General features: G+C 42.3%; 1 protein-coding gene across 1 annotated transcript in view; it reads left to right on the plus strand.

Annotated features, from left to right (window-relative positions):
• The window catches only part of LOC124005435 (membrane-associated phosphatidylinositol transfer protein 3-like), a 181,133-nt gene that overhangs the window by 14,345 nt on the left and 152,231 nt on the right, over positions 1-14,557 (plus strand). Inside the window, 1 exon segment of the mRNA XM_046314702.1 lies at positions 11,545-11,640. Within this exon segment, the coding sequence (XP_046170658.1) occupies positions 11,545-11,640 (96 nt within the window).

The raw sequence follows: 14,557 nt of genomic DNA on the forward strand, positions 1-14,557 counted from the left end.
TCATGTGCCTTTTACTGAGGAGTGGCTTCCGTCCGGCCACTCTACCATAACGGCCTGATTGGTGGAGTGCTGCATAGATGGTTGTCCTTCTGGAAGGTTCTCCCATCTCCACAGAGGAATTCTGGAGCTCTTTCAGAGTGACCATCGGGTTTTTCGTCAACTCCCTGACCAAGGCCCTTCTCCCCCGATTGTTCAGTTTGGCCAAGCGGCCAGCTTTAGGAAGAGTATTGGTGGTTCCAAACTTCTTCCATTTAAGAACGATGGAGGCCTCCGTGTTCTTGGGGACCTTCAATGCTGCAGACATTTTGGTACACTTCCCCAGATCTGTGCCTCGACACAATCCTGTCTCAGAACTCTACGGACAATTCCTTCAACCTCATGACTTGATTTTTGCTTTGACTTTCACTGTCAACTGTCAAAACTGAACAAAACGAAGGAAATAGTCAAGTGGTCTGTATATGTAATGTGCAGCTGCTGTAACTTGTAACTTCGATGAGGGGAAGCAGTGATCCCCCCCCCCCCCCCCCATCGCCTCCCTCTCTCTCGCTCTTTCTCGTACCTTAGAGGGAGAGCTCAGTCTCACAACCACTCATGTTTGCTACTTCAATCACTACGTTGTTGACAGAAAAATTATAGATATGCCTGGCTGACTCTTTACCAACAAATTACATATTACAATGCCAAACAGTTTACGTGTTACCTTTTTGATACATTTTCACAATTATTGTTTCCATGTATTATTTATGTTTTGCAACCTCATGTAAGCCCTCAAATAGCCCTATTGTCCATGGAATATTCAAGCCATGAAGACATTTGTCATTTTCCAATAACTGACGGTTATCATCTAATGTTACAATCTTATGTCGCATCAGTGAAATCTTAGGGTTATTCTATTCAGCAGTGCTGCCAAGTGCTCAACAGGCTGCGGCAGCATAGCGTTTCCTAAACCCTACTCAGGCGTGTGATAATGAATTCAGACCCTAACCTCAGTTATTTATTCAAGCATGCTAAATAGTGTTAATTAGAATTTAATGGCTGTTTGTCATGAGGAAGCACACAGGCACTGGGTTGTCGAGCACTGCCTGTATACCTAACCGGGAGCCTGAAGTTGGCTGGCTGGCTGGCTGGCTGGCTGGCTGGCTGGCTGGCTGGCTGGCTGGCGAGGGAGGGATGGAGGGAGGGAGGGAGGGAGAAAGAGAGAGATAGATAGAGAGATAGATAGAGAGAGAGAACAGCACTTTACAGTAGCAGCCTTTGCCTCAAACTACAGCTGGGATAGACGTGGATTTTTTTAGTAACATTTTAGAGGAAGGGTTTTTATCATTCCCATGTTAGTCTCTCTCAAATATCTTCAATATGGACCACAGATGCTGGTGGTTACTTACCGATAAGGGAATATACTTTAGAGTATGTCTGTAATGCCTTTTGGATTACTTCATCGCCTACGTAAGCTCACTAATGCCGCTCATTTCATTTAAAAACTACTTGAGCAATTTCTCCCCACTCTCACTCTTGATATGCGTCATCAGAGGGAAAAAGTCTATGTTGAAATCCTGGTCCTGTGCCATATTATACACTCACAGTCCCTCCTCCCCCATTAGATGTGGCCATTAGGCATCATGCTAAAGCAGGAGGGGAGGTCTGATAGGTCTGTTGTCAGAGCTAAGCTATAGAGCAGACCCCTGCACACTCTCTGCCCCTCACTGGGCTGTCATTTGTCAATGTAAAACTCACTACCACTGACCCTGCCTATGTCTGTAGTGAACCTCAGCACTGACGTAGAGTATGTGACCTTTGCTAGGTAGGGAGAAGTCCGGGCAGTATACTGTAGGTATTGAGTGAGATTTTTGATCAAATGGCAGATTAAGCAGGTTACTATATAAAGACGTGTGTGCATTCTGCTGTCTCCCTGGAACTGCAAAGCAAACTATTATCAAAACAAAAGTATCTACAGGGATGAGATCTTGCGGGTGTGTGGGTATTCCATGTGGAAGGTTACAACTGAGCGATTTAGCATATTTGATGGAGAGATCACTCTCCTCCCCTTTTCTTTGGCTGTGGAAATTGAGTTTAATTGTGTGTTAAAATGGGATTTAATAAATCAGAAGATGTTAATGAGTATGTCAATGAACTAATCACTGATCATAATCTTGATGTGATTGGCCTGACTGAAACATGGCTTAAGCCTGATGAATTTACTGTGTTAAATGAGGCCTCACCTCCTGGCTACACTAGTGACCATATCCCCCGTGCATCCCGCAAAGGCGGAGGTGTTGCTAACATTTACGATAGCAAATTTCAATTTACAAAAAAAAAAATGACGTTTTCGTCTTTTGAGCTTCTAGTCATGAAATCTATGCAGCCTACTCAATCACTTTTTATAGCTACTGTTTACAGGCCTCCTGGGCCATATACAGCGTTTCTCACTGAGTTCCCTGAATTCCTATCAGACCTTGTAGTCATTGCAGATAATATTCTAATCTTTGGTGACTTTAATATTCACATGGAAAAGTCCACAGACCCACTCCAAAAGGCTTTTGGAGCCATCATCGACTCAGTGGGTTTTGTCCAACATGTCTCTGGACCCACTCACTCTCACAGTCATACGCTGGACCTAGTTTTGTCCCATGGAATAAATGTTGTGGATCTTAATGTTTTTCCTCATAATCCTGGACTATCAGACCACCATTTTATTACGTTTGCAATTGCAACAAATAATCTGCTCAGACCCCAACCAAGGAACATCAAAAGTCGTGCTATAAATTCACAGACAACACAAAGATTCCTTGATGCCCTTCCAGACTCCCTCTGCCTACCCAAGGACGCCAGAGGACAAAAATCCGTTAACCACCTAACTGAGGATCTCAATTTAACCTTGCGCAATACCCTAGATGCAGTTGCACCCCTAAAAACTAAAAAAAATGTCTCATAAGAAACTAGCTCCCTGGTACACAGAAAATACCCGAGCTCTGAAGCAAGCTTCCAGAAAATTGGAACGGAAATGGCGCCACACCAAACTGGAAGTCTTCCGACTAGCTTGGAAGGATGGTATAGTGCAGTACCGAAGAGCCCTTACTGCTGCTCGATCGTCCTATTTTTCTAACTTAATTGAGGAAAATAAGAACAATCCGAAATTCCTTTTTGATACTGTGGCAAAGCTAACTAAAAAGCAGCATTCCCCAAGAGAGGATGACTTGCACTTTAGCAGTGATAAATTCATGAACTTCTTTGAGGAAAAGATTATGATTATTAGAAAGCAAATTACGGACTCCTCTTTAAACCGTTCCATAAAACCTTGACATGATGGCTCCTTGCTGTCCCCAGTCCACCTGACTGTGCTGCTGCTCCAGTTTCAACTGTTCTGCCTTATTATTATTTGACCATGCTGGTCATTTATGAACATTTGAACATCTTGGTCATGTTCTGTTATAATCTCTACCCGGCACAGCCAGAAGAGGACTGGCCACCCCACATAGCCCGGTTCCTCTCTAGGTTTCTTCCTAGGTTTTGGCCTTTCTAGGGAGTTTTTCCTAGCCACCGTGCTTTTACACCTGCATTGTTTGCTGTTTGGGGTTTTAGGCTGGGTTTCTGTACAGCACTTTGAGATATCAGCTGATGTACGAAGGGCTATATAAATAAATTTGATTTGATTTGATTTGATGTCCAATCCACAGAATACCGGATGGCTCTCCTCATGATTTACCTTTGCCCACCCCCCTCCACCCTAGCCTGGTTGCAAGTCTGTCTCTGTTCTTTTGCCAACTCATTGTATTGTCATGCGAATTGACAATTTCCCCCTCTACAAATCACAGTCACAAATCACAGAGTCAGAGCACATTCATACAAAATGTTCTGTATTCTACATATTACACCCTGTTTGTGTGGGATTCAATACAAGTCCAGTGAACATGTGACCCAGACCCAAGTGCTCTTTCTACTCTGTGTTGAGAAGAAAAGAACATACCCAGCAAACCAAAATTGGTTTTGTGAAAGTTCCCAGAACATTCGTTAGGCGCAGCAAATGTTCTCATAACATAAAAACTGTCCAGTTGAGTACAGAATTTTGGTATAAAATATTTGCCTGATGTTGCAAAAAATTTCCTAGAACACATTTAATGTGTTATTTAAAGGTTCCCAGAATGTTTCATTATGTTGTGGGAACAATCTGGCGAGAACACTGTTGGGACATCACAAAACATATGTTCACAAAAGCAAAAAATATGATCTTTTAACCTAAACAAATATGCTATGAATGTCATAAAATCGGACTTATTTGGAAATTGTGGAACATTGTACAAAATTGTGGAGATGTTCTATGCAACCTTTGTGAATATCAAAAGGTGACGGAGCTGACTGAAGAGTCAGATCACAGTAAGGGTCCAGGATGGTGGAGCGACAGACAGAGAGAGAATGAGGGCCAGGCAGAGGGTGAGCAGTTTTCCTGAAGAGAGCTGCATTTTATTATAAGGAGATTACTGTATGTTCCTGATTAAAAGGGATTTACAGTATATCTATGGGTTCTGAGTAGCCCAGATGCAGAGGGTCTGGACATTATCCTTCAGGGGTGCTGAGTTTCCCCCTAATGGCTTGTGAGGAGTTCTTGCTGGGCCAATTCTAGATTTATGCACCACAGTATGATCAAGGCCAGGGTTTCTAACAACAACAAAAATGTACTGAGAACTCCCATGTACCATCCACACAAAAATGTTTTTTTTTTATCTCACTTTTTCTTGTCTTTACTATGGTGAACTCCATTATAAAGAAGAGACTGTGAGTGTGAAATTGAAATTGAAATAATAATACAATACAAAGTGCATCTCCCAAAGCTCTTCACATATTATTGAGCTCTATTTATATGAATCTATCTTTATTTGTTTGTAAATCTTCTCCAACTTCTGGTTTTACATGTGATGATAGGGACCAACAAAAGTCATGTGGATATACTGAATATACAGTACCAGTCAAAAGTTTGGACACACCTAAGGTTTTTCTTTATTCTACTATTTTCCTCATGGTGTAAAAATAGTGAAGACATCAAAACTATGAAATAACACATGGAATCATGTGGTAACCAAAAAAGTGTTAAACAAATCTAAATATATTTTATATTTGAGATTCTTCAAAGTAGCCACCCTTTTCCTTGATGACAGCTTTGCACACTCTTGCCATTCTCTCAACCAGCTTCATGAGGTAGTCACCTGGAATGCATTTCAATTAACAGGTGTGCCTTGTTAAAAGTTCATTTGTGGAATTTCTTTCCTTCTTAATGTGTTTTGACCCAATTGTGATAAGGTAGAGGTGGTATACAGGAGATCGCCCTAGTTGGTAAAAGACTAAGTCCATATTATGGCAAGAACAGCTCAAATAAGCAAAGAGAAACTTACAGTCCATCATTACTTTAAGACATGAAGGTCAGTAAATCCAGAAAATGTTCTTAATGTGCAGTCGCAAAAAACATCAAGTGCTATGATGAAACTGGCACTCATGAGGACCGCCACAGGAAAGGAAGACCCAGAGTTACCTCTGCTGCAGAGGATAAGTTCATTAGAGTTACCAGCCTCAGAAATCGGCAATTAACTACACCTCAGATTGTAGCCCAAGTAAATGCTTCACAGAGTTCAAGTAACAGACACATCTCAGACACATCTCAACATCAACTGTTCAGAAGAGACTGCGTGAATCAGGCCTTCATGGTCAAATTGCTGCAAAGAAACCACTACTAAAGGACATCAATAAGAGGAAGAGACTTGTTTGGGCCAAGAAACACAAGCAATGGACATTAGACCGGTTGAAATCTGTCCCTTGGTCTGAGGAGTACAAATGTGCGATTTTTGGTTCCAACCACCATGTGTTTGTGAGACGCAGAGTAGGTGAACAGATCATCTCTGCATGTGTGGTTCCCACTGTGAAATATGGCGGAGAAGGTGTAATTGTGTGTGGGTGGTTTACTGGTAACACTGTCAGTGATTTATTTAGAATTCAAGGCACACTTAACCAGCATGGCTACCACAGCATTCTGCAGCGATACGCCATCCCATCTGGTTTACACTTAGTGAGACTGTCATTTGTTTTTCAACAGGACAATGACGCAAAACACACCTCCAGGCTGTGTAAGGGTTATTTGACCAAGAAGGAGAGTGATGGAGTGCTGCATCAGATGACCTGGCCTCCACAATCACCGACCACAACCCAATTGAGATGGTTTGAGATGAGTTGGACTGCAGAGTGAAGGAAAAGCAGCCAACAAGTGCTCAGCATATGCGGGAACTCCTTCAAGACTGTTAGAAAAGCATTCCAGGTGAAGCTGTTTGAGAGAATGCCAAGAGTGTGCAAAGCTGTCATCAAGGCAAAGGGTGGCTACTTTGAAGAATCTAAAATATATTTTTGATTTGTTTAACACTTTTTTGATTACTACATGATTCCATGTGTTATTTCATAGTGTTGATGTCTTCACTATTGTTCTACAATGTAGAAAATAGTCCAAATAAAGAAAAACCCTTGAATGAGGTGTGTCCAAATGCTTGATTGTGTAAATGAGGTATTGAATGTATAGAGTCATTAGATTTAAAGGAAATCACTCAGAATACATTACAGAATAGTGTAAATATGTCAGGTGTTTGGTTAATGCCCCTATTTGCAGTCACTATCAATTACTCATTAGGACATAGTTAGTATTTACATTTTCATCATCAGAGTGTCCCAAATGGCATCATATTCTCTATATTGTGCACTACCTTTGACCAGGGCCCATATGGTGTGTCTCCATACACTCGGCTGTAAACAAATGTAGTCCAATGAAATGAACCAGGGTGAACACCTGAAAACCCATGTTCACTAAGTATTAGCTGTGACAAGCTCCAAACCCAAACAACACAGTAATTAATGTAGGACTAAAACTAACATAAGGTAGAACAAAAACACGCAATAAATAGAAATAAGAGGAACACGAGAAAGTAAGTAAGCATACTATATTTATGGTCAGTCAGATCTTGTAGCCTATTTACAATGTGCAGGGATACTGGAGTAATAGAGGTAGATACTGTATGTATAGACTCCCTTTTTTTCTACTGTGTTATTGACTTGTTCATTGTTTACTCCATGTGTAACTCTGTGTTGTCTGTTCACACTGCTATGCTTTATCTTGGCCAGGTCGCAGTTGCAAATGAGAACTTGTTCTCAACTAGCCTACCTGGTTAAATAAAGGTGAAATAAATACCAAATAGAGGTAAGGTGACTAGGCATCAGGATATATGAAAAACAGAGTAGCAGCAAACTATATGATGATTGTATGTGAGTGGAGTCAGTATAAATGTATATGCATATTATGTGTGTGTGAATAAATTATGAAGTGGTGTTTGTGCATGTGTGTTGGAGTATCAGTGTGAGTGTGTAGGGTCCTGTGAGTGCATAGAGACAGTGCAAAAAGTAAATTCAAGGGTCCTGTCGTGAAAGGTGCTGGCCTAGCCCAGGCTGTGGTTGAGCATAGACTAACCTATCCTCCATTTCATGACTCTAATCGAGAACTCCAACGGTTGAGACACCCGTTCCTCAATGAGATATTAACAGGGAAAACATTTGACCTGATGGAGTCCTGTAAGAAATGAAAGGCTCATTAATTCCTGTGTAGCGATGAGGAGAAGTGGGCTGTAGGAGAGAGAGAGAGAGACGGAGAGAGTGAAAACAGTGAGGGCAGAGAAGGTGCCATGGTAATGGAAGCCATGAACTCAGCGTTTCAACATCCAGTATGGTACTCTGCAAATGTCCTCTGGAAGTAGATAATATAGGAAGGGATGGAGGGATGAGGGTATGAAAAGAGCTGAGATCAAACATAAGCAGCCTGGTGTTGTTGTGTTGTGGAGTAAAGGCTCTTAGATTCTCAGACACTGGCTCTCTGTGTGTAGAGTCGGGAAAGCTCACACAGCTCAATTAGGTGACATTTTTCTCTCCCATTGCAGTTCTCTGGAGGTTAGCGCAATGGAACGATTTGCTTTGTCACTTTCACTTGTCATTGATCTTGTTTGAATTCAATAGTACTTAAAGGAACAATCGTTGGTTGTCTGAAAGTCATTTCTAATGAACGTTATTGACTTTATCTGGCATTACTTTATAACACTGATCTTAGAAGAACATAGCTTGAGGGATCTCTCTAAATACTCCCTCTTTCTAGGCCTGAAGAATGGGAATTTGAGGAACTCACTGGCATTCATACTTTTCACATGATATCTGTGTAATACACCATATGTGAACTGTTTGCCCCCCATCTATCTTCAGAGCTCGTGCTGCTAGGCAACCTAAACTGGAACATGCTTAACACCCCAGCCATCCTACAATCTAAGCTTGATGCCCTCAATCTCACACAAATGATCAATGAACCTACCAGGTACCACCCCAAAGCCGTAAACACGGGCACCCTCATAGATATCATCCTAACCAACTTGCCTTCTAAATACACCTCTGCTGTTTTCAACCAAAATCTCAGCGATCACTGCCTAATTGCCTGCATCCGTAATGGGTCAACAACCTCCACCCATCACTATCAAACGCTCCCTGAAACACTTCAGCGAGCAGGCCTTTCTAATTGACCTGGCCGGGGTATCCTGGAAGGATATTGACCTCATCCCGTCAGTAGAGGATGCCTGGTTATTTAAAAAAATGCCTTCCTCACCATCTTAAATAAGCATGCCCCATTCAAGAAATGTAGAACCAGGAACAGATATAGCCCTTGGTTCTCTCCAGACTTGACTGCCCTTAACCAACACAAAACATCCTATGGCGTTCTGCATTAGCATCGAACAGCCCCCATGATATGCAACTTTTCAGGGAAGCTAGAAACTGCACTGAGGATAGGAAACACTGTCACCACCGATAAATCCACTATAATTGAGAATTTCAAAAAGCATTTTTCTACGGCTGGCAAAGCTTTCCACCTGGCTACCCCTACCCCGGTCAACAGCACTGCACCCCCCACAGCAACTCGCCCAAACCTTCCCTATTTCTCCGTTTCCCAAATCCAGTCAGCTGATGTTCTGAAAGAGCTGCAAAATCTGGACTCCTACAAATCAGACAATCTGGACCCTTTCTTTCTAAAATGATCTGCCGAAATTGCTGCAACTCCTATTACTAGCCTGTTCAACTTCTCTTTCGTGTCGTATGAGATTCTCAAAGATTGGAAAGCAGCTGCGGTCATCCCGCTCTTCAAAGGTGGCAACACTCTTGACCCAAACTGCTACAGACCTACAGTGCCTTGCGAAAGTATTCGGCCCCCTTGAACTTTGCGACCTTTTGCCACATTTCAGGCTTCAAACATAAAGATATAAAACTGTATTTTTTTGTGAAGAATCAACAACAAGTGGGACACAATCATGAAGTGGAACGACATTTATTGGATATTTCAAACTTTTTTAACAAATCAAAAACTGAAAAATTGGGCGAGGTCCAAAAATCCAGAAGGCGAGGTCAGTACAGGTGCATCAAAGCTGGGACCGAGAGACTGAAAAACAGCTTCTATCTCAAGGCCACCAGACTGTTAAACAGCCACCACTAACATTGAGTGGCTGTTGCCAACACACTGACTCAACTCCAGCCACTTTAATAAAGGGAATTGATGGGAAATGATGTAAAATATATCACTAGCCACTTTAAACAATGCTACCTAATATAATGTTTACATACCCTACATTATTCATCTCATATGTATATACTGCACTCAATACCATCTTCTGTATCTTGCCTATGCCGCTCTGTACCATCACTCATTCATATATCTTTATGTACATATTCTTTATCCCCTTACACTTGTGTCTATAAGGTAGTAGTTTTGGAATTGTTAGCTAGATTACTTGTTGGTTATTACTGCATTGTCGGAACTAGAAGCACAAGCATTTCGCTACACTCGCATTAACATCTGCTAACCATGTATATGTAACAAATAAAATTTGATTTGATTTGTATACTTCTGGCCCTTCTTTGGACACTGTGTTGACAATCCTCCAGACGAGCTTCAATGCCATACAACACTCCTTCTGTGGCCTCCAATTTCTCTTAAATACAAGTCAAACTAAATGTATGCTCTTCAACCGATCGCTGCCTGCACCTGCCCGCCCGTCCAACATCACTACTCTGGACAGTTTTGACTTAGAATATGTGGACAACTACAAATACCTAGGTGTCTGGTTAGACTGTAAACTCTCCTTCCAGAATCGCATCAAACACCTCCAATCCAAAGTTAAATCTTGAATTGGCTTCCTATTTCGCAACAACGCCTCCTTCACTCATGCTACCCTTGTAAAACTGATCGTCCTACCGATCCTCGACTTCGGCGATGTCATTTACATTTCCGTTTTGTCACCAAAGCCCCAAATACTACCCACCACTGCGACCTGTAGCTCTTGTTGGCTGGACCTCGCTTCATACTCGTCGCCAAACCCACTGGCTCCAGGTCATCTACAAGACCCTGCTAGGTAAAGCTCCCCCTTATCTCAGCTCCCTGGTCACCATAGCAGCACCCACCTGTAGCATGCACTCCAGCAGGTATATCTCTCTGGTCACCTCCAAAACCAATTCTTCCTTTGGCCGCCTCTCCTTCCAGTTCTCTGCTGCCAATGACTGGAACGAACTGCAAAAATCTCTGAAACTGGAAACACTTATCCCCCTCACTAGCTTTAAGCACCAGCTGTCAGAGCAGCTCACAGATTACTGCACCTGTACATAGCCCATCTATAATTTAGCCCAAACAACTACCTCTCCCCCTACTGTATTTATTTATTTATTTTGCTCCTTTGCACCCCATTATTTCTATCTCTGCCTTGAACATTTTTCCACTGCAAATCTACCATTCCAGTGTTTTACTTGCTATATTGTATTTACTTCGCCACCATGGCCTTTGTTTTGCCTTTACCTCCCTTATCTCACCTCATTTGCTCACATTGTATATAAACTTATTTTGTTGCTGTATTATTGACTGTATGTTTGTTTTACTCCATGTGTAACTCTGTGTTGTTGTATGTGTCAAACTGCTTTACTTTATCTTGGCCAGGTCGCAATTTTAAATGAGAAGTTGTTCTCAACTTGCCAACCTGGTCAAATAAATGTGAAATAAATAAATAAAAATACTAAAGATTGATTCAATATCTCAGGTATTGGGTGTTGTTGAGTGTTGTTGAGGGACAGTAGCCTGCCTAGATATGGAGCCACCCTCTCCAATATGTTATGGTTAATAGAGAATATGAGCTGGCTAACCTCTGAACTCAATTGGTTTGCTTCAGAGCCTTATATTTCTTTATATGAGCCCCCTTCAAAATAGGGCTCTGGTTTGCTTGATTTGTGCTCTGTAACACTGGAGACCAATGGAGCCTCTCTGCCCAAGGCCCTACAAGCTAATGCAATTGTTCTGCTGCCGTTTATAGACAGACAATGCACTTGAAGCTGAAAGGAAAAACCTATAGATTCACATAATTAATTTGTCCTTGAATAATGACATGATGCCGCACATAGACGTTTCTCCTGACATAGAACTTGATCTGTTTTTCTCTTTCTACCCCTCAGCCGCTTCCCGTCAGCACAGTGCCTCCCACTGGCGGATGCAGGACATTGCACAGGAGTCTGTTGACAGCTCAGATGAGGAGTTTTTCGATGCCAGAGGTTAGTTTCATTTTTTCCTTTGATAACACCCAGAGAGCTAAGTTCAACTCTCTCTCTCTTTCCTGTCTTTCTTCCTCTCTCATCTTCCCCTTATCTCTCTTCCTTTGTGAGCACCCTGAAAAGTGCCTTATCCTATCACATGGGTCCGATTGGGCTTACATGCCTGCCAGGCTGATATATTCTCAGGCTTCCTCAAAGGTCTTTTGAACAGTGAAAGGGGAAATCATTTGAACTGTAATGCAAGAATCACACATCACCAGGGAATTTGCATGCAGCTTGGGATGTGGTCAGGGGAGCTATTTGACACGGGTCAATGATTTCTGTTTTGATTGATTGGAGAGAAGTCTATCTACAGGCTAAGAGAGAGGCTGATTGCTAATGCTAGACCCCCGGTGGGAAGATAGAGGCGAAGGAAGGTGACTCAGTTGTATAACAGTAATGGTTGCTGATCTCTGTTGAGTGGATTCCCTACAGGAACGCCGTAGTAACAGGTGTGTTGTTGCTCTTAACACCAGGCTTTCACACAGTAGGCGCATGGTGAAAATCGTAGGTGGTCTGGAACTATTGTCCCTGACTGAAATGGAGAGCATCTGTTGCATGTTGCTTGTATGTTCTGTCCTGACAGCTTTGTCCAACCAAATGTATTTTTCCTTGTTAACTAATTTCAATCCATCTCCAGTCCTTAGTTGTACCTATGTAGTGCACTATATAGGGAATATTGCGTCATTTGGAACACCTCCATGGAACCTGAGGAAGATAAATCATGTCCTGGATGCGACCCAAGACCCTCTCTGTACCTCTTGTGGAAACGCTAGGGACAAATGTAATCGGTGCTTGTGCCGGTTTATCATTTCTAAGCACAGAGGATATTTCTCCCGGTGAGGTCATCCTGTCAGTCTCCATCTGCTGCGTCTGTAGTCTAAGAATAGCCCTGTGATTAAGCAGATAATCATCATTAGAGGTGGTAGTTAAAGTGTAAAATATGAGAGGCGCATAGGAAGGGAGAGGCTTTACAGGAAGGGAAATCCTCATGGAGCACAACACACGCACGCACGCACGCACGCACGCACGCACGCACGCACGCACGCACGCACGCACGCACGCACGCACGCACGCACGCACACACACACACACACACACACACACACACACACACACACACACACACACACACACACACACACACACACACACACACACACACACACACACACACACACACGGATCATCACGTCATCACATCAGTAGCATGGGCCTTTAACCGTATTTTAATATAACAGCCAGGGAAATGCGTCATCATGCATGCCTTGTTTATGATCAATCATTTATATGGTTGTATCTGTCGTTTAGGAATAGTGGTAGCATTATTCAGCAGGTTTCAGTTGGTTTGTTCCTATAAAGGATTCTATGTTCTCAGGGAGATAAGCTATCACGCCCACTGGGGTAACTGAAAATGTTAATTACGCAGAGTCTTCGCTTCAAGCGCTTTTCTTTTAGAGAGATGGATAAGGGAGATTACGTCAAACCAATTCTACAGTATCTTAACACATTTAATCCAAATGTATTATTAACTTTCCTAGTTAAAGGTTAAAAAAAACATCACATTTCTGTCATCTTGTGTAACACAATGACCAAAATAGCAGCACATTATTGAAATAAACAGATTTATCTAGCCTCAACATAGTTCCACTTCTCCTGGTGTACACTGCACAGCTTGCCTCAGTGACAGACAACAGAGACCACACTCCTCGTGTCAAGGCTCAGAAGAAGACCCAGACAGTTTCGAAGTAACAAAAGTTTATTACAAAAACAGGGGGGCAGGCAAACGACAGGTCAAGGACAGGCAGAGGTCGGTAGTCCAGAGCAGAGTCCGAAAGGTACAGAACGGCAGGCAGGCTCAGGGTCCGGGCAGGCAGAACGGTCAAAAACCGGCAAAGCTGGAGACAGACAGGAGCTCGTTACCATCTTGGAGGGCGGTCCAAGTGATTAGCCAAGCAAGGGAAGTTTGTAAAGTAAGTCCCTCAGCCCTTGTTTTTAATTGAGTTTGCGAGTGTACAATTATGTTCACTTCGGGGCCTGAAACTCCCCATAATTCAAATCGCAACGATTGTATATCCGCTAAGAAAAGTCAGCCAAAAATGTAAACGTCAAGGTCAATATGGAGTCAACATACAAGTGGAAGTAAAAACTCATGTAAATTAAGTTAGAAATTGTGCTACTAATGCACGACGGCACAAACACGTCTTGTAAAATAATTATGTTTTTGTTTGGTTAGCTTTTGGAAGTTGTAGAAATAAAATGTTTTCCTTCTTCAGAAGTTACAGCTAGGCAGGCTAACGTTATTTAGCTATTTCATTTGCTAGCTATCATACAGTAGGCTTATATTAAGAATTATATATTTACTTTAAGTAGACATGCACTCATAATTGACTGTAGCGTATACAAAGCACCCACAAGCTACCGGTGGCTGAAAACACAGTCATTGCGGGATGAACGAGTGTTTTCTTCTGGTGAAAGAGAGGCGGACCAAAATGCAGCCAAAATGCAGCGTGGTTAGTTTTGTACATCTTTAATAAAGATGAAAATACAACAATCTACAAAACAAGAAACGTGACAAAACCAAAACAGTCCTATCTGGTGCCACAAACACAAAGACAGAAACAATCACCCACAAGACACCTAAAGAATATGGCTGCCTAAATATGGTTCCCAATCAGAGACAACGATAAACACCTGCCTCTGATTGAGAACCACTCTAGGCAACCATAGACTTACCTAGAGTACTACTCTAACCACAATCCCATAACCTCAAACAACCCCAGACAAAACAAACCACATAAATCCCCATGTCACACCCTGGCCTAACCAAAACAATAACGAAAACACAGAATACTAAGGCCAGGGCGTGACAACGAGT

Source organism: Oncorhynchus gorbuscha, linkage group LG19, assembly GCF_021184085.1.
Source record: "Oncorhynchus gorbuscha isolate QuinsamMale2020 ecotype Even-year linkage group LG19, OgorEven_v1.0, whole genome shotgun sequence".
In the NCBI taxonomy this organism is placed as follows: domain Eukaryota; kingdom Metazoa; phylum Chordata; class Actinopteri; order Salmoniformes; family Salmonidae; genus Oncorhynchus; species Oncorhynchus gorbuscha.